The sequence below is a fragment of the Vicugna pacos genome, chromosome 25 (assembly GCF_048564905.1).
Source record: "Vicugna pacos chromosome 25, VicPac4, whole genome shotgun sequence".
NCBI lineage: Eukaryota > Metazoa > Chordata > Mammalia > Artiodactyla > Camelidae > Vicugna > Vicugna pacos.
In genome coordinates, this window is record NC_133011.1 from 12,838,934 (window position 1) to 12,862,104 (window position 23,171).

General features: G+C 38.2%; 1 protein-coding gene and 1 long non-coding RNA gene across 4 annotated transcripts in view; one reads left to right on the forward strand and one right to left on the reverse strand.

Annotated features, from left to right (window-relative positions):
• Nucleotides 1-31: 31 nt before the first annotated feature.
• LOC140689265 (uncharacterized) lies at nt 32-23,162 on the forward strand. Of its 2 annotated transcripts, none has more exons than XR_012064142.1 (3): nt 32-120; nt 1,546-1,580; nt 22,362-23,162. It is a non-coding gene; the product is annotated as an uncharacterized lncRNA (long non-coding RNA). The 2 variants fall into 2 exon arrangements; XR_012064143.1 differs by lacking the exon at nt 22,362-23,162 and adding an exon at nt 7,781-7,885.
• Nucleotides 13,938-23,171, reverse strand: part of LRP12 (LDL receptor related protein 12) — an 81,132-nt gene continuing 71,898 nt past the window's right edge. For both annotated transcript variants that reach the window (XM_072949597.1, XM_006216384.3), the window contains 2 exons: nt 21,852-21,984; nt 13,938-17,989 (listed from right to left, as the gene is read on the reverse strand). In XM_072949597.1, coding sequence (XP_072805698.1) covers nt 17,123-17,989; nt 21,852-21,984 — 1,000 coding nt within the window. In that variant the 3' untranslated portion in view covers nt 13,938-17,122. The remainder of the gene's footprint in view (nt 17,990-21,851; nt 21,985-23,171) is intronic.

A 23,171-nucleotide genomic window follows, 5' to 3' on the forward strand; every position in this document is an offset into this window, starting at 1 on the left:
TTATCAAGCGGCCGCGGAGTGGCGGCTCCACCCCCCGGGGCGGGCCCTGCGCCGAGAGGCGGGGCAGAGAGGGAGGTCAGCGCGCTTCAGACCCCAAAAGTTCTGCCGCCCTGAATCCAGGTACATCCAGGTCGTAGTCATTGGAAGGGGAAAATCTTAGAGCTTTAAAGGAGAGGGACGTTTGTCTTCCTTTAAGAAAAGGCGTTTTGGGGACAGAAATCCACCTCATCTCTTCCCTTTATAAAGACTGTCTCTACCAAAATGCAGAGAGTCAGAGAGAGAGAGAAAGAGGAAAGGAGGGAGAGAGAGAGACACCACCAGCAACAATGAAAATGCCCACGCCAGGCAGAACCCACTTAAGCTGGATTTCCTTTTAAATATTCTTAACTATGTGAGGGGCAGGTCATCACACGATACCAGTAACGGCAGACACAGAACAGGAAAATTCGCAGTGAAATAGTTAATTTTTAAACTAAAATGATTGGGTATCAACTACTCTCCAGGTTTCAGTAATACAATACATACAAGCAAGTTTTTCTTGGAAAATAGCAGGAAATTCTAGGGATCTAGGATTTTGCTCCCAAGCTTTTCCACAAAACCAGCTTAGAGGTCTTCAGTTAAACTTTTATCTTCTTGGTTCCTCAGTTTTCTCATATATACAACCGAGATAGTGCTTGTTCTTCCCTTCCAGATTTGCTCTGACGGATGTGAATACACTTTAATAAAATAGGAAGTTCCATACAAATTTATTCAACGAACACTAGCTTTGTAAGGACTGACTATCTGGGGGATTGGATAAAGGGGCAAGTGATAAAGAAAAATGACATTCTGGCCCTCAAGGAGCTAAGAGCCAACAGTGACACATGTACATATTTCAGTATATAACAGTATATAAAACAGAAAATTCTGCCTTTGAGAGGGGATAAAGATACAAGTTTAAAGGAAAAGGAGCGTTTCTTTTTTTTTATTGAAGAATAGTTGATTTATGCTGTTGTGTTAGTTTCCGGTGTACAGCAAAGTGATTCAGTTATATTTCTTTTCAGATTCTTTCCCATTATGGATTATTACAAGATATTGAATATAGTTCCCAATGTTATATAGTAGGTCCCTGTTGTTCATCTATTTTATGTATAGTAGTGTGTATCTGTTAATCCCAAACTCCTAATTTATCCCTCCCCATCCCCTTTCCTCTTTAGTAGCCATAAGTTTGTTTTCTATGTGAGTCTAATTTCTGATTTGTAAATAAGTTCATTTGTATCATTTTTTTAAAATTCCACATATAAGTGATATCATATATTTGTCTTTCTCTGTCTGACTTCACTTAGTATGATAATCTCTAGGCCCATCCATGTTGCTGCAAATGGTATTATTTCATTCTTTTTTATGGCTGAATAATATTCCATTGTGTGTGTATGCATTTTTTTTTATCCATTCATCTATTGATAGACATTTAGGTTGTTTCCATGTCTTGACCATTGTAAATAGTGCTACTATGAACATTGGGGTGTATGTATCTTTTTGAATTAAAGTTTTTGTCTTTTCCAGATATATGTCCAAAAGTGGGATTGCTGCATCATATGGTAAGTCTATTTTTAGTTTTTTAAGGAGTCTCCATACTGTCCTCCATAGTGGCTGCACCAATTTACATTTCCACATACAGTGTAGGAGGGTTCCTTTTTCTCCACACCTAAGAAGAGTTTGTTTCTGCCCTGAAGAAAATTAGATATGGAAGATTCACAAAGAGGTGTTTGAACTGGGACATGGAGGACATGAACATGGAGAGATGAGGGGTGGGAAGAGGGATGGTGTTCTAGGTGAGAGAACAGGCTAGGGAAAGGCACAGAGGCAAGTTGAGTCTCAAGTCCATGTGGTTAAATTAAGAAGATAGGATTGGACAGCTGTGCACCACCCCTTTCCTCACAGGGGAGGAGGAGGAGAAGGAGACAGAGGAGGAGCAGTCAGAGAGAAAGGGAGTGAGGGGAGACAGCAATACAGAATTTCAAGGGCATCAAGACTGAATGCCATACAAAGTGGGGCGAGTGTGGTGGACACGTGTGGTTCCTGCATCTATTCTTGTCCTCATTCTGCCAACAGTTACTGGGGTTTCTTTGGCAGGAAATCCTCCATGTGCATTCTCAGAACAAATTGCTTGGGTAGAACTGATGGGACCTCTAGTTCTGAGACTGATCTGCTTATCTAAGCTCAGCCAGTCACAGCAGGAAGTCCTCACAACCACAGTGATGTGTTCAGAGATAACACTGCCAAGCAGACTAACTGTGTCCAATGAGGGCTGATTCTGAGACTTCTGTTAGGTTGATCAGACAAGAAGCTTTTTCTTTCCTGCTGGGCATGAATCCTGGAGGGAATAGTCCTGTGAGTAGAGCCAACACAGACAGCAGGAGGGAGAGATGGAGAGGGACTGGGTTCTCATGACATCGTTAGAGCTCCTGAAACTAGCCATGCCTGAAGTCCCTTTCAGACTTTCCAATGTTTGCTTCAGCCAGTTTACTTTGGGTCTTTTGTCATTTTCAAGCATTAAGTGACAGAGAATGGGAAGATACTTCGAGTTTGAGGACTATGTAGTCACATGTAACTGCGGAGATAGCATTTTTAATAGTGGAATGCAAGATATTATTATTACCAAATTTCCTTAAGCCTCAGATTACACACAAACCTCAAAATGATTAAAAATTAGGAAACATCAGTAAAGTCTCATAGATTTGGCTGTCAAGCCAGGAACAAGAAACCCAAGAAGGTTATGCAATTATTGTCAAAAGACCATTGTGTAAAGGTGAAAAGAGTAATTGTAAATATAATGAAACTCCACCAAGCTACCCACATAACAACACTCTAGGAAAACAAGACTGGGTGTCAGAGGTTGTCATATCCCTTCTGAAACTGCTCAGATGAGTGATTTCAAAGGTTTCTTTATCTCAGACATTTTAGATCATGAAATGCCCTGCAACACAACACAATGCAAACTTTCCACTTTTAATTAACTCAAACTTGTATCAGAAAAGGAGGTTTGTAGAACGTCACTGAAGCAGGAGGAAATGGCTCACTGAGATTCACTGACCGCACAGAAGAGAGTGGGGCGTAAGTTTGAGGAGAAAGGCCAGCTCGCAGGTGGGGTCGTCCCCGTTTCTGGCCACCACTGTCCAGATGCCGGGTGTGTCCAGAGGCTGGACATCATCCAGCAGCTTGCCGCGTGTCGGGGGGCACTCTGAGCAAACGTGCTCAGAGCAGAAGCCTGTCCTCAGAAACCCCTCACCTCCGCCTTCTCTGCCCTACTCAGCCACCTCCTCACCCGGACACTCCGCCCTCTGTCAGGGAGCACGGAGTCCCAGACACGGTGTTGGCGCCGGAGGCGCTCGTTTTAAAGGAGAATTACAAAGATCGCGAACGCTCAACCCACAGAGACATACCTACTTTGAAGTGTAAGTGAGAGCAGTTCGAAAGAAAGGCCTTCCCTGCCCTGACTGATAGTCCTAAGGGACAGAAAGGCAGAGCGGCAAACAGTGACTTCCTTCACTGAGTAGCTCAGGGTTTTTGGGAAACAGACCCGCCGAGCCCAGTTGTATTTAAGTCCCGAGTCACGAGTTTTCTTTCCCTGTCCTCCTAACCCGTCCCCACCCCTGCTCTCGGCCCCTGTGGCCATGCGGGGGTTTCAGACTGTTGTTTCCACCTAGAGGGAAAGCTGTCCGTGGGGCAGAAAGAGTGGACAGCGAGGGTGTGTGAGCAAGACTGCACAAGGAGGGAGCTGCCCTCTCCAGTATGCAGGAGCCGGGCTCTGTGGGCAGGCGCAGTCCCCTGGCCCTCGCTGGGATGGAAGTCTCCTGGCAGGGTGGTGAGGTTATACCTGAATCAGCGATAGAAGAGGTGGGTAGGCAGCCTGGAAAGGAATTAGGAGCCTGATCCCTGCTCTGATGCCAATTTCTGGTGTGAGCCTGGGCAGGTCACTTACTCTCAGGGCCTCTGTCTCCTCGACTGAACAAGGAGGAGCTCAGTGGGCAAGAACTTGTAAGATCACCCTTTGTGCTTTTACAGTGCTGTGGTTCTGTGAGCAGGGACAAGACACCCATCCAGAGGGTGCCTGGCATAGTCCTAGAGTTAAATTCCTCTTGGGTCAAGATAAGTAGCTTGGAGACCATGTAGGACTTGCCTTCTAGATCAGGACTATTTTATTTCTGGTCCTTCCGCTGAGGCAGAGGGGATCTGCTTGGAACGGGTGCCTCATACAGAGTGTAAGTCATCGGGCGATGATGCTTGGTGGGACTGGTCTTGAAGTCTTTTCTCGGGTGAGCAGGGACAGCACCTTTCTGCTCAGCAATAACATGCATGCCAGTGGGAGTGGCCCTCCGACTCTGCGGAGCCACTGCACAACTCCAGAGGGCACTCTTCCCTGAAGCACCAATCCCGGGCAGAAGGAGGAAATGATAGCCCTGAATGACAGTACCAGCAATGGGAGCTAAGATTTACTGAGTACTCGCCCTAAGTCAGTCCTGGGCCACGTTCTTCACGTGCGTTATTTTACTTCATCCTCCACAACAACTCTTTGATTTCAGTACTATTTTCCCCCTTTAACAGACGAGACTTTTGAGGTCAAATGAGCTTCTCAAGGTCGTAGAACAGTAAATGCTAGAGTTAAGTCTGTCACTCTGGAACCTGTAATTTACTCGTTATGAGAGTCCAAATTCTAAAGCCAAGTTCAGATCCTAGCTACACTTGGGCCTCAGGTAATGCAAATGGATGAACATGATCCCAGAAGGAAATCCTGCATCCATCATTCTGGCATCTCCAGCACTTCTGACATGGGGCTTCAAAGCTGCTTCAGACAGTCATCTAATATTGGGTAGCCATGCTATGTTTTTTGCTCAGATAACTAATGTTATGAGTGTTAAAAAAAAAAAAAGTGGTCTTTTCTGTAACCAACTGACAAACTGGTGGGACCAGATCCAACACACCAATACTGACCTGCCTTGGGGGCAAATTTTCAGCACACAGCACCTAGATAATCCAGAATAATCTCTCCATTTCAATAAATCCTTAACTTCGTCATATCTGCAAAGTCCCTTTTGCCATATAAGGCAACATTCACAGGTTTCAGGGACTGGAAAGGTATCCAGGTACCTTTGGGACCTATAATTCAGCCTGTGACAGTGCCTGTCACTGGTCCTTTGAAACAAAAAGACGCCACCTTCTCAAGGGAGGGCGTAGGAGCACCAGGCTCGGCTCCAAGGTTCTTTCTGCCCATTTTGCCTGCAGCACTAACACTGCTTCCAGAAACTCTCCTGCTCCTCCACCTCACTCATACTGTGCCATGGTTTCCAAGTTATTTGGAGCTTTCTTAGCAAAATGTATTCCAGCAACATAATCATACTTAAGGAAACAGTGAAAGCACTCCCTTGATTAGAAAGAATCTAGTAAGGTGAAAGAAAGAAGCTTCGAGCCAGACTGATCTAGATGTGAGTTCCGGCTGTATCACCCATCATCTGCGGATTCTTGGCTAAGTTCCCTATAGGTTCTAAGCCACCTCGTTTATTTGTTTGTTTGTTTTTTAAATAGTGGTGTGAACCCATGATGGACGATACATTTTCATTGAGATAACTCATGTAAAGCCCATAGCATAGTGTTTGTTAGATATTCTTTTCAGCAAAACCAATGGTTTTATTTCTCTAGTCTAGCATTTTGTTCTTATTAATAGTTTCCCTTTCTAAATGTGAGATCCACAATCTTATGAAATTATTTTACTGGTCCTGGGAAGGCTATTTGCAGCTTTACTGAGATATAATTGACATTGTGTAAGTTTAAGGTGTACACGTAATGATTTGAGATATGTATATTTTGCAAAATGTTTACCACTAAAAGGTGAGTTAACACATCCATTACCTCACATATAGTTACAACTTTGTGTATGTGTGTGTGTGGTGAGAACTTCTTAAATTTACTCTCTCGGCAACTTTCAAGTACACAATATGGTATTAAGTATAGTCACCATGCTGTATATTAAGTCCCCAGAACTGATTCATCTTATAACTGGAAGTTTGCACTTTTAGACCACCTTCACTTATTTATAACCCTGCCCATGGCCACCACCAATCTGTTCTCTGTTTCTGCGTTCAGTTTTGTTGGAGTCCACATACAAGTGAGATCATGTAGTACTCATCTGACTTATTTCACTTAGCATGATACCCTCACAGTCCATCCATGTTGTTGCAAATAGCAGGATTTCCTTCTTTTTTATGGCTGAATAATATTCCATTTGTTGGCCCGAAACAAACAGACTGCCAGATATTTCTCCAGCAGAGTTGGTTTAATTGCAAAGAATTGCAGTTCAGGATCTGCCACCATTGTGAGCCATGTGCAAGTCCATGCAGGGCAAAGGAAGGAGAACTTGTTAGTGGCGGGAAAAAGGAAGTTGGGAGGGCTGTAGTAAACAGAGTCCATGGCTTTTCATTGGCTGAGTCCTTGCCAGGAATGAAGGGGAGTCTTTATTCCTGATGGGCTCTGTACAGGTTGTGAGAGTTCCCCTTCTGGCCTCCTAAATCTATTTGATTGACCTTTCTGTTTCTTAATTTTTTACACACTGTGTGTATGTGTATATATATATATATAAAACTTTTTTATCCATTCACGTGTTGACAGACACTTCTATGTCTTGGTTATTATAAATAATGCTGCAATGAACATTAGTGTGCAGAAGTCACTCTTTGAGATTTCATTTTGCGAAAGTTTTTTTTTTTAAGAAGCAAGAGTAAATCATTAAAAAAAATTACTTGGACTTTTGCTACATAAGCCAAATAGAGTTTGAATATTGCACTTTATATACTTAATTTTTAAATAAAAATTAAGTAAAATACATAGATTAAATCCTTCTTTTTAAGTGTACAGTACTATGAATTCTGACAGAGACATGCAGTTTCAAGTAACCACCAGCACAATCAAGATAGAGATTATTTCCATCACCCCCCAAAGTTTCCTGGTACCCCTTTGTAGTCCACCTTCTCCCCTCAACCCTGGCCCCTGGCAACCACTGATCTCCTTTCTGCCCTTTGTATTTTGTTGACTTGAGACTTGGATACAAAGTCAGCTGCAGGGTATCTTCAGGAGGGTTTACCTACTTTGGGTCTGCAACTTAGAAAACCTATGCCCTGCATCTCAAGCAAAACTCCTTGATGCTGTCAAGGTCTAAAGCTAAAAAGATTCAGAGGCAGACCTTACTAGGATTTACTTCAACTTTTCCAGGAATCCTGGGAAGTCCTGGGCCAGGCCACTGTTGGGGCTGAAGCAGGGACAGCAGGTGCTGTTCTGGAGACCTCATTATGCTGTTTTAAGTTATGTAGACGTGACAGTATCATTCTGATGCTCCAGATGTTGGAGCGTGAGCATGAGACACAGAGAGACGGTAGTCAAGGTGTGGCCCCCTTTACATGCACCTGTCCCACCTCCTCTGATGTAGGACCTTTCTATCACTGCACTGTGAGGGCCATCTCATTTTACACTTTTATTTCTCTAATATAACTGGAAGGTAATAGAATTTATATCTTCCTCCTTTTTTAAAACCTTTATTCATCTTAAACAAATATGTCTTGAGAGAAAATTGCTGTTTTGCTGTGAGAGGCTTTTAGTACCAAACAAGGTAAACACAGTGAAAATGTGGTTTAAGGTCAAGGATAATACCAACTACCCGTCTGTTGTGTAACTGTGTACTTAAGGGCACTAATCTGTGAGCTTCTGGGAAGTAAAACTGCGTCATGTTTACTTATCTTTGTGTTCAAAGACCCATCACAGACCACAGCAGTGCATAAGAAGAGCTCACTAACTCCATCTTCACCTTGTCAACATCACGCACGGGACTCTATGCAGGGACTTTTTAGTGCTTGGCTCGTATTAATAAGAATCCAGTTAAAACCTTACTTGAGTATTTTGAAAACCAAGTATTGAACTATGTGTTGCAAAATAAATAACTGTAATGCTGAAATCAACCACTAGATGGCTTCTTGAAAAGACCAACTATTCCTTTGGTTTTCTCAGCAATTTGCTGTAAATAAACAGTAAGCCACCCCTGGTGACCTTTTATCTCTATTGATATATAGCTGTTATTTTTCCTTTAAAGTTGGAAAAGAAAATGACAAATGCATCCTTTGTGGACATCTGTAATGTACAATTTCATATTGTGAAACTATGACTTTCTGGATTTATCAAATATATTTTTCACATTAAACAAAATCTTCACATTATGATCTAAAGAGCATATAGATTGAGCATGATTACTGAGCATATATTAGTCCCTCCATAAATCTTTAAGGAATAATTAGTTGTTGAATTTGAATATGCTGGGCACTGGGCTAAGGCCCTTACATATGTCATCTCATCTCCACAGGAATTCTATGAGGTAGGAAATATTAATTCCATTTTACAGATGTAAAAACTATGGCTCAGAGAGGTTAACTGCCAAAGTAACATAGCTGATCAGATTTCAAGGCCAGTGGTGCCCACAATCACTGCATTATACTGCTAGGTAGATGAAGACAGTATTTTCTGTCTTTAATTCAGTAAAACAACTACTTTTCTCCTGCAAAATAAGCAAGATTATTTGTAGAGGAGTAGCTTAGACAGAACCAATTCTAAAAGCAAACAGAAAAAAATGAACATTATTTGTTTTTGTTCTCTAATCTCTAATAGCTTTATTGAGATACAATTTATATATCACAGAATTTGCCCATTTGAAGTATTCAGTGGTTTTTAGTCTATCTACAAAGCTTTGTAGTGTTCACCTAATCTAATTTCAGAATATTTTTATAAACCCCCAAATTAACTTGTACCCGTTAGTTATCACCAATCCTAATACTCCTCACTTGCAACCTCCATTCCCTAAATGTAGGCAACTAGCATTCTACTTTCTGTCTCTATAGATTTGCCCATTCAGGACATGTCACACAAATAGGATCATATCGCTTGTGGGCTTTCGTGACTGGCTTCTTTCACTTAGCATAATGTTTTCAAAGTTCATTCATGTTGTAGTATGTTTTAACACTTCATTCTTTCTTATTGTCAAATAATATGTCATTGGATGGCTATATTGCACTTTATTTATCCATTTATCAAATGATGTATATTTGGGCTATTTCTACTTTTTGGTTATTATGAATAATGCTACTATAAACATCGATGTACAAGTTTTCTTTTGGGTATATATCTAGGAGTGGAATTTCTGGGTCTCTATGTGTGGGAAATGGTAAGTCTGTTTAACTTTTGAGGCACTGTTCAACTGCTTTCCACAGTTAACTGCATCATTTCATTCCCACCACCAATGTATGAGAGTTTCAATTTCTCCACATCCTTGCCACCTTATGAAAATTTAATACAATAAAGTTATACTGCTTCCAGTCCCAAAGAGAAAGGCACCTATTGATGCTTCTGCTGATGTTTGAGAGGCTAATGTCTGTCACACAGGTCTGTTCTGAGGAGTGGGAATGAAGTACATAGGCATCGGTACTATGGGTGCTACTCAGGAGGCACTCAATACGTGGATACTTCTTTTCATTTCACATCTAGACGAAGGTTACAAAGCACTGCTTTGTGCACTTGCCTAACATCTCTAAAAACAACTCATGAGCTAGGCAAATGTGAATTATGTTGTATGGTGATAACTCCATCGAAAACAGCAATGCAAAATCTAACCCAAGGAAAGTAAGGGGAACATTCAATGAAGTTGACCTTCACACAATGCACAATAACAAATACAAAGTCAATATTTAAGTCAGACTTTGAAAAACTAAATCCAAAAGCCAAATTAGATAAGGAATTTCTATGTTCCTTGAAATCAGAGCTCAGAATATAAGAGAGAAATATACAAATATTCAGGTAAAATTTGATCCTATTGTAGTGAAATTGAGAAAAGCTTTTGAATATTGTTTATATGTCACCATAATTTCTGAATAAAGTAAATTGTTTGTATTTCTTTTATTTATATTTGCTCAATATATGTTATTAAGTCCGTAGCATGTAGCCAGCCACATCTTTCCTGTCTGGAGCTCTACGGAAGCTCAGCATTTTGGGGCCTTTTTAGAATAAAATAAAGAAGTCTGTGTCAAGACGCCACTTTACCTTTGTTTAGTGAATCTACTTCTCATTGAGATACAACCATAAGTTGCCCTGTAATCAAGAAAATACAACAGTGATTACTATAAGAAACATGCTTTTAAAGACAGTTCTACTAATAAACAAAATTTATGACACTCATGGAGGGGAGCTTGACAAAAGATTATTTAATTTGAAAAATGAGTATAATGAATGACAGTAAAATGTGTTTCACCCTCTTATTTTTTTCTCTAGTTTAATCCTTACAATAACCTTTAAGCATAGGTGTTATCCCATTTTCCAGATGACATAATAGGGCTTAGTGAGATCAACTGATCTATTCAGTTATAAACGTTCTAAAGTAGCAGAGCCAGGATTCAAACTGTGGTGGGTCTGACTCCAAAGCCCAGGCTTTTCCACCTCACTCTATTATTTCTCCTCAGTAAAGCTTACATGTCCCTTTTTGGAAGAATATTAAGTTCTTGTCCGTGAAAAGACAAGCCTCCCTCCAGCACGTGGGAAAATCCACTCAAATCGACATCTCCATATCTTGACTTGAAATCACTCAGTAAATTCAAGATATTTCATGATCAGTAAACCATATGTGCTCTAGATTAGCATAGGGCATTTTAGCCTTGCAATGTTCCAGCACTGGTTTCCAAATTTTAACTCTCAAAACCATTTGTTCAAATGAAATCTCATAGGAAAGTCCAAGACACATAGATGCTGCTGGAAGAAGGCAGAGTGACCAGTGCACTGATAACCCGACCGTCAGCTGTGACCATGGTATCATTTATCCAGCACTCACACTGCCCTTAATTGTCACTATTCTACCTGGTTTTTATATACATGGTCTCATTGAATCTTTCAAACCACTGCTGTTATTCCCAATTTAAGAACCCGCCGATGAGTTAGGCATGCATTGCTCTGTGGGTGACTGAGAAGCCTACTACACTTGGTTCATGGATCCAGAAGTTGAGGAACAGCACCAGGCCTAGGCTGGTGCAGTTGCTCAGAGACTTCGGGCTTTTTTTATCTGCTTTCCTTCGAATCCTTAAAATGAGGCTTCTCTCCCCCTGGATGTTGAGAATGCAGTGTGTGCTACCATGAAGGAACTAAGTGATCTGAAAAATCACTAGGTTCAAAGAGTCCACTAAAACCTGTCTCCAGGTTCAGCCACTATGGTAATTTCCTCAGGCCCCAAGCTCAGCAGGCTCCTGTCTCCTGGTCTTGGAACTCCCTTCAGCTCGTCACATGGCTGCTACTGTCTCTTCTCCCTTTTCTTGCTCCCACTGGGCCTTCTATTCTGGCTGCCAGTTCCCTGCCATGATCCCAGGGTAAGTGGCTGCCCAGAAGTACTTGGAAAGCACACCTTCCTGAGCTTCGGAAACCACGACTCTTTTCAGACTTTTCAGAGACAAGATCTCGTTTATTTGCTTTGTTTTTTGGGGGGAGGTGTTCAGGTTTTATTTATTTATTTTTAACGGAGGTACTGAGGATTGAACCCAGGACCTCGTGCATGCTAGGCACACACCCTAGCACTGAGCTATACCCTCCCCCCAAGATCTCATTTAATTCAAGCTTCAGAGATGTTCTGTTTAATATTCAGACAATGACAATAATAGCAAACACGTAGTCCTTACAATGAGCCACGCACTGCTCCAGAAGCTTTCTATGTTTGAATTTATTTGCTCTTCCAGGAGCCCTTAGTTATCCGCATTTATAGATGAAGAACTAGAGTGATTTGCTGAAGATCACAGGACAGGAAGGAGCAGGACAGGTAATGTGGCTCCAGATTTTTGCTCATGATGTTGCCTCTAATAAATTTAAAAATATTTTACAGGTTATGGTAACATATATTGAAATAAATGAAAAATAACCAATTGTTAACATTCACCAACTGCCTAAATATGCTTATCTAAATTTGTATCAATGCTCTGATTTCTCATTCAAATATGCTAAGGCAAATTGCTATGCCGTTGTATTTCTAATAAACAAATATAAGATATGCACAATTAATGTACCTGATATATGACAGAGGAGCTGAGTTACTCTGATGTCCTTTCTAGGAAATGAGCTTCTTACTGGGACTGTAGCACTGTTTTTCTGCTTAAAATTATTAATTCTGGCAACTTAGTGTTTCCTGTACAGCAGGTACTGTCCTGTGGTAGATTAAAGACAGCACAAATTCTTTGCTAAGTCTGTCTGCTATGGAGAGTGGAGTCTGTTTCCCTTTCTGTAGAATCTGGGTTGGTCTTAGTGATTTGTTTGACCAACAGAACATGGCAGAAGTGACATTCCGGGCCTTCTGAGACTAGGTCTTAAGAAGCTTTTGCAGAGACATCAATTTTCAAATAGGGGCCCGTCTGAGTAAAACAGGTCCTATCGAGTGGCTGTCGTCTTCTCCCTGCAGGTCAGGAGGAAGGAGCTTGAATGGAGCAAGATGCAGGTCCCTGCTGCCAACATGACTGGGTCTACAGTAGGGACTCAACAGACACCTAATGAATACAGTCTGCTCTTTCGTCCTTTATTCTTTTAATCAGTCCTAGGCATTTATTTCCAGTTTAACAGTGGATGATGGCGTTAAGCGGTAACAGCAGCTAAAACCCCGACAGCGCTTCAGAAGACTCCCCTCACCACATGCTCAGTCCCAGTGAGGGACACTAGCCGAGGCACGGCTGCTGCCCTCAGAGCCCGGCAACACAGCCCTTTATTCCCTTTTTCTTCCTTCATCCCAACACCAGAGCTCTGACAGACAGACTGATAAGGCAGAATACAGTGGAGGAGATCTAAATGACACACGATAAACTGAGAAATATCTACTACAATATATATCCTGTAAACAGAGAACACATTTTTTTAAAAAGTGATCCTGAAATATTTTTAAAATTAAGAAAAGACAATAAACTCCCCACAACAGATATAACACACATAACATTCTCTGGTCTTGATGCCGAAAGATGAAAATTAATAAAAGAATCAGAAAACAAAAAACTACTACCCACACCAAAATGCCATTAACTAGAAAAAATCAGCAAAGAAGAAAGGAAAAAAATCTTCTTTTATATAGTTTGAGTTAAAGAGGAAATAAAAACAGAAACTTCAGAACACCTAGAAGATAGAAATAATGACAACACTAATACATTTAAGTGATTCAGCTTAAGCAGTGCTCAGAAATAAGTCCACATCTTTAATCTCATATTTATAATTAAGAATAAATAAAAATGAATGAATTAAATGCTAACTCAAGGAGTTAGGGGAAAAACAAAATAAAGTAAGGAAAGCAAAAAGTAGGAAATTTATTAAAGAAAATAAATTAATTGGAAAACAGAAGAATTATAGAAGAGACATTCAAAGCATACCACTTAGGGGGAAACAAACAAAAACCAACAAAAATAAATTAACTATTAGTTATCTTAATTAAAAAAATAAGGGAGGAAGCATAATACATATTAAGGGGGAAAGAGCCATAAGCACAAAAGAGGAAGGGTAACTCTGCTCAACTCTAGGCAAATAAACTTAAAAACTTGGACAAAATGGATGATGATCCCAGCTAAGACATAAAAACTACGCAGACCACGGCAGACACCAAAAGAGCTGTTTACCAAACATCCACCAGACCCAGGTAGCTTCACTGAAATTTTAAGGAAGAGAAAATTCCAATGCTATGTAAACTGTTCCAGAGCACAGGAAAAGGAAAAAAATGTTTCCAAATTTACCAGCATAAAATTAATAACAAAACTTCTTAAAGATAGCGACCCCCCCCCACTGGACTAATCAGACTAATGAATACAGATGCTAATATACTAAATAACATATGAAACAATCTGGAAATATATTAAAAGAATAATACATATGGTCAAGTAGAGTTTATTTCAGGAATGCAAGGATGGTTCAAAATTACAAAATATATTAATAAAATTCATCATATTAAAAGATCAAAGGAGAAAAATCATATGATCATCTCCATAGAAAAGGAAAAGGCATGTGATAAAATTCAACATGCATTCTTGACTAATTCTTTTTAAAATAGGGATCAATGGATACTCTTTAACATGATTTAATGTATATATATCAACCCAGTTCATTATAGCCAATATATTTTAACATTATTCTTAGCAGTACTAAACAATGCAAGTTAGACATAAAGAGGTATGCAAATTGGAAGACATGACTGTAAAACTAGAAAACACAAAAGAATTAACTGAAATACTATTGTAAACTATAAGAAAATATGAGTCTGGTAGCTGGGTAGAAAATTAACAAAAAAATCATTAGCTTTCCTATATATAGGAACAGTATAGTAAAATCAGACTAAATTATAGACAAAAAGGACTTCCTTAATAATGGTAACAAAAATAATAAAATTTCTTAGAACTCTTGAAACATGTACAAGATCTCTGTAAAGTAAAATGTGAAGCATGTCTGAAGGAAACAACAAAAACAGACTTTAACAAATGGGAACCATTTTCAGAAAGGGCATCGTGATTTAGACAGAAGCTCTGTTAACATGGTAATGATGTCACATTTCCCTAAGTTAATCTATAAAAGTAAAACTGTCAAAAAAAAAAGTACTATGGATTTGTTTTGTGGCACATAATGAGTTGATTCTAAAGTTCAAATGGAAAAATAAGCAAGAATTTTTGAGCATATAAAAATCACAGTTATTAAGACTGTGTAAGACTCATACTAAAAAAGAAAGGCAGGTCAACTGAAGACAATGGAATGAGAGCCTGGAAACATATCCATATAATATGAAAATCTGATAAAAGGGCCATTTCCAATAGTGATGAAAGGATAGATTATTTAATAGACAACTTTGCAGTAATTAGTTACCCAGGGGAAAAAAGTGGAGCCTTAAATTCAGGATATATCAATTTTTAAAATGTCAAAAATGAAGTAACAGTTAATACTCAACTTTACTTTTAACATTTAAACAGTAGTAGATACACTTTTTTTCAAGGGAAAAAAAGTGCAGAACAGTATGCATAGTATGTTACAATTTGTATTACAAAACAGCATTTATACATATGGATACACTTATGTATCTATATGGTGCTTCTGGGGAATATACAAGAATATGGTATTGATATCTGTCGCCTTTTGAAAGGGAACTAAAAGACCAATGTCAGGGGTAGGAGAGGGAGTTATTTTTTACTGTTTGAATCAATTAATTAAACAAAAAGTTTAAACAAAGTTAATTAAACAAAGAAATTAAAACACATCCCAGAAAACAAAAACAAAAAACCTGTACATGATGGAATATTATTGGACCTAAACAAGGTTAATTTAGTAACCCAAATTCTGCCAGTAAAATGTATAGGGGTCTAAAATGTATCTGAAAATAATATAAAGAGAGAACTGGTTGAGTTACTGCATCTTGTAAGATACATCAACTAAGAGGCAGTTTTTTCAGAGGCAAAATAATCCTCAGGTCCTTAAGGATTTTTACCCTTAAGAACTGGTATAAGCTATTACTTTACGATAAGGGAGGTAAGAAAGAATATCTCCCCTTTGGCTTCTCTTCTAGACATATTGCATATTTCATGGCCTGAATTTGTATTTACAACAAATGAACAAAATAAAGAGCAACTTGGATTTAAAAAGTACCTCAAGGCAATACAAAAAAAAAAGTCATTTTAATTTCTGATACATATTAAAACATTTCAGTCAGTTCTTCCTGACAGCATAACACGACAAATACACAAGACCTCAAACATGCTTTAAAATGACATTCAGCAAAGTATTTAAAATTTAATAAATAGCAATAATCACACACAAATACATTTTTCATACTCAATCATTAAGCTATTCAAACAGACAGCTAAAGAATAAATAAATGGGAACTGATAATAAAAAAATATGTGGGGTTTTGCAATTCACTTTACTTAAAAAAGGGAGGTGATATGAATGATTTAATTTGCTTTTCAACATGTAGCATGATCCTCCCTGTGAATAAAATTTATTGAAAAAAGTCACTTACTTACAATAATGCAATCTTTAAATACAACAAATAAATATGAAACCAGCAAAGCAACTTCAAGTTGTAATAAAAATGCCACCCTCACCCCCCAAAAAGCTATGGAAATATATAGTCATTATGATAGCAAATAATAGTATTTAAAGTGATAGTGCTTGTACACTAAACTCATCTGAGACCTTGATATAATTTTAGTGCAAATCCCTAGGGTCCAATAGAAGCATAACCCTGTATCAGGGAAAGATATTACCAGCTGGAACATATCTTGTACAATTTTTGTACATATCGTATAAAGTTCAAGATTTAATGCATAGTAGAACATCTTCATTTGCTTAATTCTGTCCTTAAATAGAGATGAAAAAAGAAATGACTTGGGATTTTTACCATTTGGTTTGTATCATATTTGAGTATTAAAGTCAACATTAGAAAATCTATAAAAGTTTTGTTTTTGCCATTAATTTATCTAAGTCTAACTAAATTTCACATCACTGCATGTTAAACATAAAAGAAAAAATTTTAGACAAGGTTTTTCCCTTGACAAGCTCATATCATGATGAAATCCAATACTATTTAGACATGTTATATAAATAAAAACAGGTGAGTATAAGGGCTTTTTTCTTTTTATATTAACAACCTTAACATCTAGTATTTTAAGTTACAAGATGTATTGGCAAAAGCATAAAGGGTTTAATTAAAAGAAGGTATTATTTTGTACAAAGAAACATTTTAACATAGGATAGATAAACTGACAGTCAAATGAGTTTGAGCAGCCATATCTCTACTGTGAACTACAGTACCAGGATGAAAACAATTAGAAACAAATGGAAGAACATTACTGAACAACATGTATACATAATGCACTTTTAGCTGCTAAAACGGTAAACTCTAAAGTTCATAGAGTTACAGTTGTTTAATTTAACCATGCAGGCTAATATATGATAATAAGTCACCCTGCATCTTTTTTCTTTTTAAATTAAAACTAGTTTAACTGTAAAGTTAACAAAACAATGAATGGATATTGCTCCGACTTGAATCCAGTCTCCCTGGTGGGACTCGTACCTAACAGAGTAACAAAGCTTCGTCATCACTCGTTTCATTTTTCAGCGTTGTTTCTATGCAGGTGTCCGGTATCCAGGCAGTGTGGACAATACCACAGCGCTCACAGGGGCCATCACGATTACTTGCCCTCACTCCAGGGTTTGTCGTGCTATAAGGCTGTCTGAACCCCTGCCCTTGATCGGAGGCAAGATCGAGAAGGGGTCTGGAACAGTCATTCACATCAAAGTCTGGCGCTCCTTCAGAAACTGGAATTAGCATTTCGACATCATCATCTTCTTCTCTTCCATTTACCCCAGTATCAAGCTGTCTCAAAGGGCTCTGGTTCTGACTTACGGAGCTTGACCGCCCTAGTGTGAAACGTACCCAGCGCAGCCCCTGAGTCACACGACTGAGCGCGCTTGTGAGCTGGTGACGTGCTGGACTCACACTTGGTGGATCCACACTTGTCACATCCCGTCCAGGATCTGTGTGACCACCTCGGGTACTCTGAGTTGAGGAGCTTCCACTTGCTCCCACTGTTGCTTCTACAGCTGTTGTGGGAGGGACTTTTTGGGGCAAAGGAGCTGCAACCCCACCAGATGCTCCTGCCGTATCTCTTCTCTCATTTTCTGTGTCTGTGTCGTCAGACTCCACGGAAAACAAACTTCTGTGAGTATGACTTCTTTCAGGTTCTCTGCTGGTACTCTGACTAGGGACAACCTCATCTCCATCTGCTGAGACCAGAGCCAATGACCCTGAATGGCGTGATCTTGCAAAATTAAAAATACGATTCCAGATATTGCTGGATCTTCCTGCCATAGGAAGCCTGATTGAAGTAAATCCAAGCTGAGATCGTACAGCAAGCCTCAGGTTTTCCAAAACAGAAGCCTGCAAAAAAAGAAAAAAAGAAAAGAAAGAAAAAAAAATCTTAAGACAGCTAACAATGAGGTACTAAGACGGAAAATACCCTACTATTAAGAATGCCTTGTGGTTAAAAATTCTATTACTGATTATCAGGGTCTATGGAGGATGAATTAAATTCTCTCACTGATACAGGTTCACCCCACACCAGAATCTAACCTGTAACATGAATCATTATTCACTGTGTTTAAGGTTTCCTTGATACTTCATTTCATATATGCAACTTTAAAATGGTATTTAATGTCAATTATAACAGCTATTTTGTTTCAAAACTTCACAGAGTAATCTAATCCTAGAAGTGTATGGAAGCTGGAAAATAAAATTATTTGATACTTCTTTAGCTAGGAAGATAGAAGAATCTCTACCATAATTCACTAAATGACCTAAAGGAGTGTGAAAACTAGGCCTTTTATCTGTTTGTTTGTTTTTTAAACATACAACAAGTTAGACTTGATTTATAAGGTTAAAACTTTCTAAAATACGTCAAAGTTATATTTCACAGTTGGTTCTCAAGGACCTGTTGAATCAATAGATACTGAGGACTGATTTATATTGTCATAAATAAAGTAATATTTGTAATGCAGCACAGGAAACAAAAAGCCAAAGAAATTAATTTGTTTACAGCACTATACAATGGTATCTGAGACATCTGGGTTCCTTCTCAGTCTTAAAGGTTAAGTCTTATTTTCTACCAGCTTAATGTTAAACATAAATTATATCCTTATTCTTTGAAAAAAAATGGTGATTTTTAATTAGTACATATAGGAGGTGACTATATTGTCCAACTGAAAGAAAAATCTACTCTCTCTTCTAGATGATTGACTTTCAGGTTTTGTTTTTTTTTAAAAAAAAAAACTACAGCATTTATAAAAAGTCTTTAAGCTCCATCTAGTGGTTATAAAAAGTAGTAATCAAACTTAGAACAAACAGAGCTTTCATCAATCTGGCATGTATTTAAAATACAGTATTCCTAAGAAATAATGATGAGTTGATATACTCCCTTTTACATGATACAGTTTCCCTCTGCCAAAATGAATGACTCTTGCCTTTCCCCCTCACAGAAGAAAAAAAGAAGGGAAAAGAGTAAGATGTGATAGCATACGTTCCCCATCTCTCTTTTTGACTGGTATTGCATTTATTCTTGATTTCCATATAGACCTTTGAACACAATCCCTAGAATATAATTCACAAAAGCTAATGAGGTACTATCACCAGAATATTTCATAGTCTAGACTTAGTAAAGAACAGACTGTCAACAAGAAATCTGAGTTATCAGCACACATAAATTTACTATATAAATGAGTACGATTTTCTACCACTTGAGAATATAAACTACAAATAAAAAAAAAAAGTTCACATCTCTATGAACTTCACCATAGACTTGGTCCTCTTCATTTGGCATTCAAGTTCTCAGGCTTTGTGTGAGCACAGTCATTACATTCAGCAGTGAACAGAAGGCTCTCTAGATATCCTCCCCTTTATGCAGCCAGTCACCCATCAAGATCAACAATGCCTCCTGCACACTTTAAAGCCGACTTTAACAGTGCAGTCTGTCGCAGTGAGGTGAAGCTCTCTACTCATTTCAAAGTCTGTTTAATTAAATGATTGCCAATTTAACATTAGTGTCTACAAGGGGATCTTAAGATTGTTCTAGGAATACTTCTATATACTTCTTCAGTTTATGAAGCAGAAGAAAGCATTCCTCAGAAAGGATTTCTATTTTGAATGAAATGGTAATTCAGAAGGTTATTTTTCTTTTTAAAAACTGCTATGGAAATTTTGATAATTTATTTCCAAAAGTTTCAATATAATGAGAATATAATCTCATTAAACAAATAAAATGTAGTTTACCACCTGCAAACGTATTTTATTTTAAAACTGCTGAAATAGAATTCCCTCACAGGGGCAAATTATGACCCTAGAGAAATACTATAGTAGGTAGTGAAGAATGAAACCTTACCCAAAGTGAGGTCTGATCTGTGCCCTTTACTTCTGGGATGAGATCTCAGACCTTGGAAGGTCATCTCTGATAGAAGTGTTGCTGCATGGAGCCCTGGACCAGCCAGACAGTAATACTGTGTTTTAGGCGGAGGCTCTGAGCCACACCAACAGTATGAAGTAGGGTGGGGGCTTTGAGTCAGCAGTATCAGTCAGTCTGGAGGAGCCAGAGACCGTGATGTGCAGTTAATCATGCCCGTGTGATGGAGCTCCAATAAAACCTCGGACACTGAGTCTGAGTGAGCTTCCCTAGCTGGCAATGTTCCATGCATACTGTCACACATCTGTGTCGCGAGAGCAATGTTGGAAGGGTGGTGTTTGATACCCTCCTGAACTCTGTCTTATGTGTCTCTTCCTTTGGCTGATTTAATCTGGGTCCTTTCCCAGCAATAAAAGTTATACCTGTTATACTATGAGTATAACAGCCTTCAATGAGTTCTAGTCCTTCTAGTGAATTACCAAACCTGAGGATGGTTTTAGGAGCCCCTGAACTTATAACTGGTGTTAGAAGTGTAACTGGTGTTAGAAGCGAGGGCTCTTTAGAGTGGATTGTGCTCCCTCTAACTTCACAGTTGGCTAAACTCTAGAAGGTAGCCTTAGGGTTAAGGGGTGGTGGGTGATAGGTGGGAGAGTGGGTGGGTGGAATTAACCATCTTCTGAATTCCTGCCTAAAAAGAAACCTTCCCAGTGGCAGGACTAACAATATATAGACACCACAAGGCAGGTTTTTCCTATGTTGCACACAAAATTCCAACCAGTGGAACTTCTGAATTATTTACCTAGCAAATAACATCCAGAGAAATGTTTTAAAACTACAGATTCTCACAAAGATTTTCTAAGACCTTGTCACAAATAAGGTGACAGACTGTAATCAGAAATCTCATTAACCAAAAAGGAAATGGTCTTCCATTTTGAACAGAATTAAATCACTGGGAAAACAATATTTATCAATTTCTCTTAATTCTAATACTGGAGACAATTTTTAGAAATGTTTCTGGATGAACTTTATATTTTAAATGTATAAACCTTTATGACCTTATGAGCCCTGCTACAATTTTAAGCATTGAAAAAGAAATTTAAAAAGAAATCACTAACAAAAATTTAAAGAATTCAGAAACCTTAGTAAAGAATGAATTGTTATTTAAAGAAAATGATATGAATTTTTAAGCACTGTAAAATCCAGCTGTGAAGTTTTCTCTCAAGTCAGGTGGAAATGTTAACTTCATTTCAACTACTTTCATTTTAATCTAGCTTGTTACTAATCTATTACTAGGCATATCAACTTTGGTATTCATTCTTCAATCTTCTAAATATTAAGTTCATGTAGAAAATAAGTGGTCAAACTTTACTTTTGAATTTTAATGCACTAAATTATCCTAAGCAGTAAAATGCTTAAGAATCACATAATGAAATCAGAAGTAAAGAATGAAAAGTATTTGAATGTTGTAGTATTTGTTAAAATACAATGAAACAATGAAGAGTTGATCCTTGAACAACATGGGCTTGAACTGCCTGGGTCCACTTACACGTGGATTTTTCTCAACAGTAAACTTAATAGACAGTACTACATGATCTGTGGTTGAATTTGTGGACGTAGAGCCTGGACACAGAGAGAGGGCCGAGTTACATGTGGATTCTCACCTGCATGGAGGGTTGGTGCCCCAACCTCCACGTTGTTCAGGAGTCAACTGTATAATTTCAAGTCCTCCAAATATTTAATTCTTGACTTGACTGCAGAAATTCTGACACAGTCAAGGACCTTTATCATTACATGCAAGTACAGATTTTATTTTAAGAGGTATTGACATAGAAATCATAAATTGTAACATACTTGATTAGGTGAACAAACGGGAAAATCTTCAACTGGTGGAATTAAACCCTGAGCAATCAATTGTCCATAAGAGGGAGGAGCTTCTCTTCTCAACAATTCTGCTTCCACTCTTGACAACTGTGTTTCAAATGATCTTTGAGAGGAAACAGGGATTAAAAGGGTTAAAAAAAAAAAGACAAGCCAAAACGATAATTTTTAAATTATCAGCAATTAAAACAATCTGAATTTTAATATGTTTGATCAATTGGAAAGCTTAGTCAGCCAACATTGGCAGAGTATCTACACGACCCTACACTGAGAACACAAAAATGAAGCAGACAGTCTATCCTCATGGGGTTTCACACTAGGGGCCTGTATCACTAAGTTTAATAAATCAGACATCCCTGTAAAAGGTAAAGGTACTAAATCTTTAAACCTCTAAGAATATAGGGGGCTTGAGATGTTAGGTGAAAGTTTTGAAAACTCTTAAAAGACACCTTATTCATCAAGTCCAACACATTTATTTTTCAGATAAGGAGAAGAGTGGAATGAATTACCACAATTCTTTCTGGAATAACTCATTCTTAAACTCAAGACCTCTCGTCTTCATGTTGCAATGCAGTAAAAAATTTTCTGGCCATTGATACTTACACAAGGAAATGATGCAGCATGGTTATTGAGATACTGTGCATCTATGCTTAGCCGTGTTATACTTGACGTGACATTCTTTGTTGTATCTATTATTTATAATTCTCCTGCATGAAGACCTCTCTGCCATCACTTCTCCCAGGACCAGCCTGTCGCCTAGCACATGGAGGACAACTCTCCCTGAAGGCTACCCTTTAACTCTGAACTATTTCTTAACTTAAGTGAGATCTTTTGACTTTAATACCACTGTTTTATAGCTCTTACAACATTTATATTTTTTGTCATCTAATTCTACCCATTAGTTCCTTCCTCCCTTCTAACTGTAAACTGCTCGGAAGGTAACTCCTTACTCATTTCTCTATTCACTTGTATACTGCTTTGAACATAGTAGGTTCTCAAATATCTGGAATTGTTGAATTAATATTTATAAAAATCCAGGTTAAATAGCTACAATGGAGAATTACAGCCTGCAAAACTCCTGTAAAACAGATTAATCTGAAAAACAGGAACATCATGATACAGATTGGCTTTTCTCACCTCATAACTCTTAAGTATTTATTTATTAGCCTTTTGAGTCATAAGCTTTTCACAGTAATTTTATAAATCATAAACATTATGCACCTATTTCTACAATAATATAACAAAAATACATTGCTAATCACATTAAAATATGTGGTGCAAATATTTGGGCCA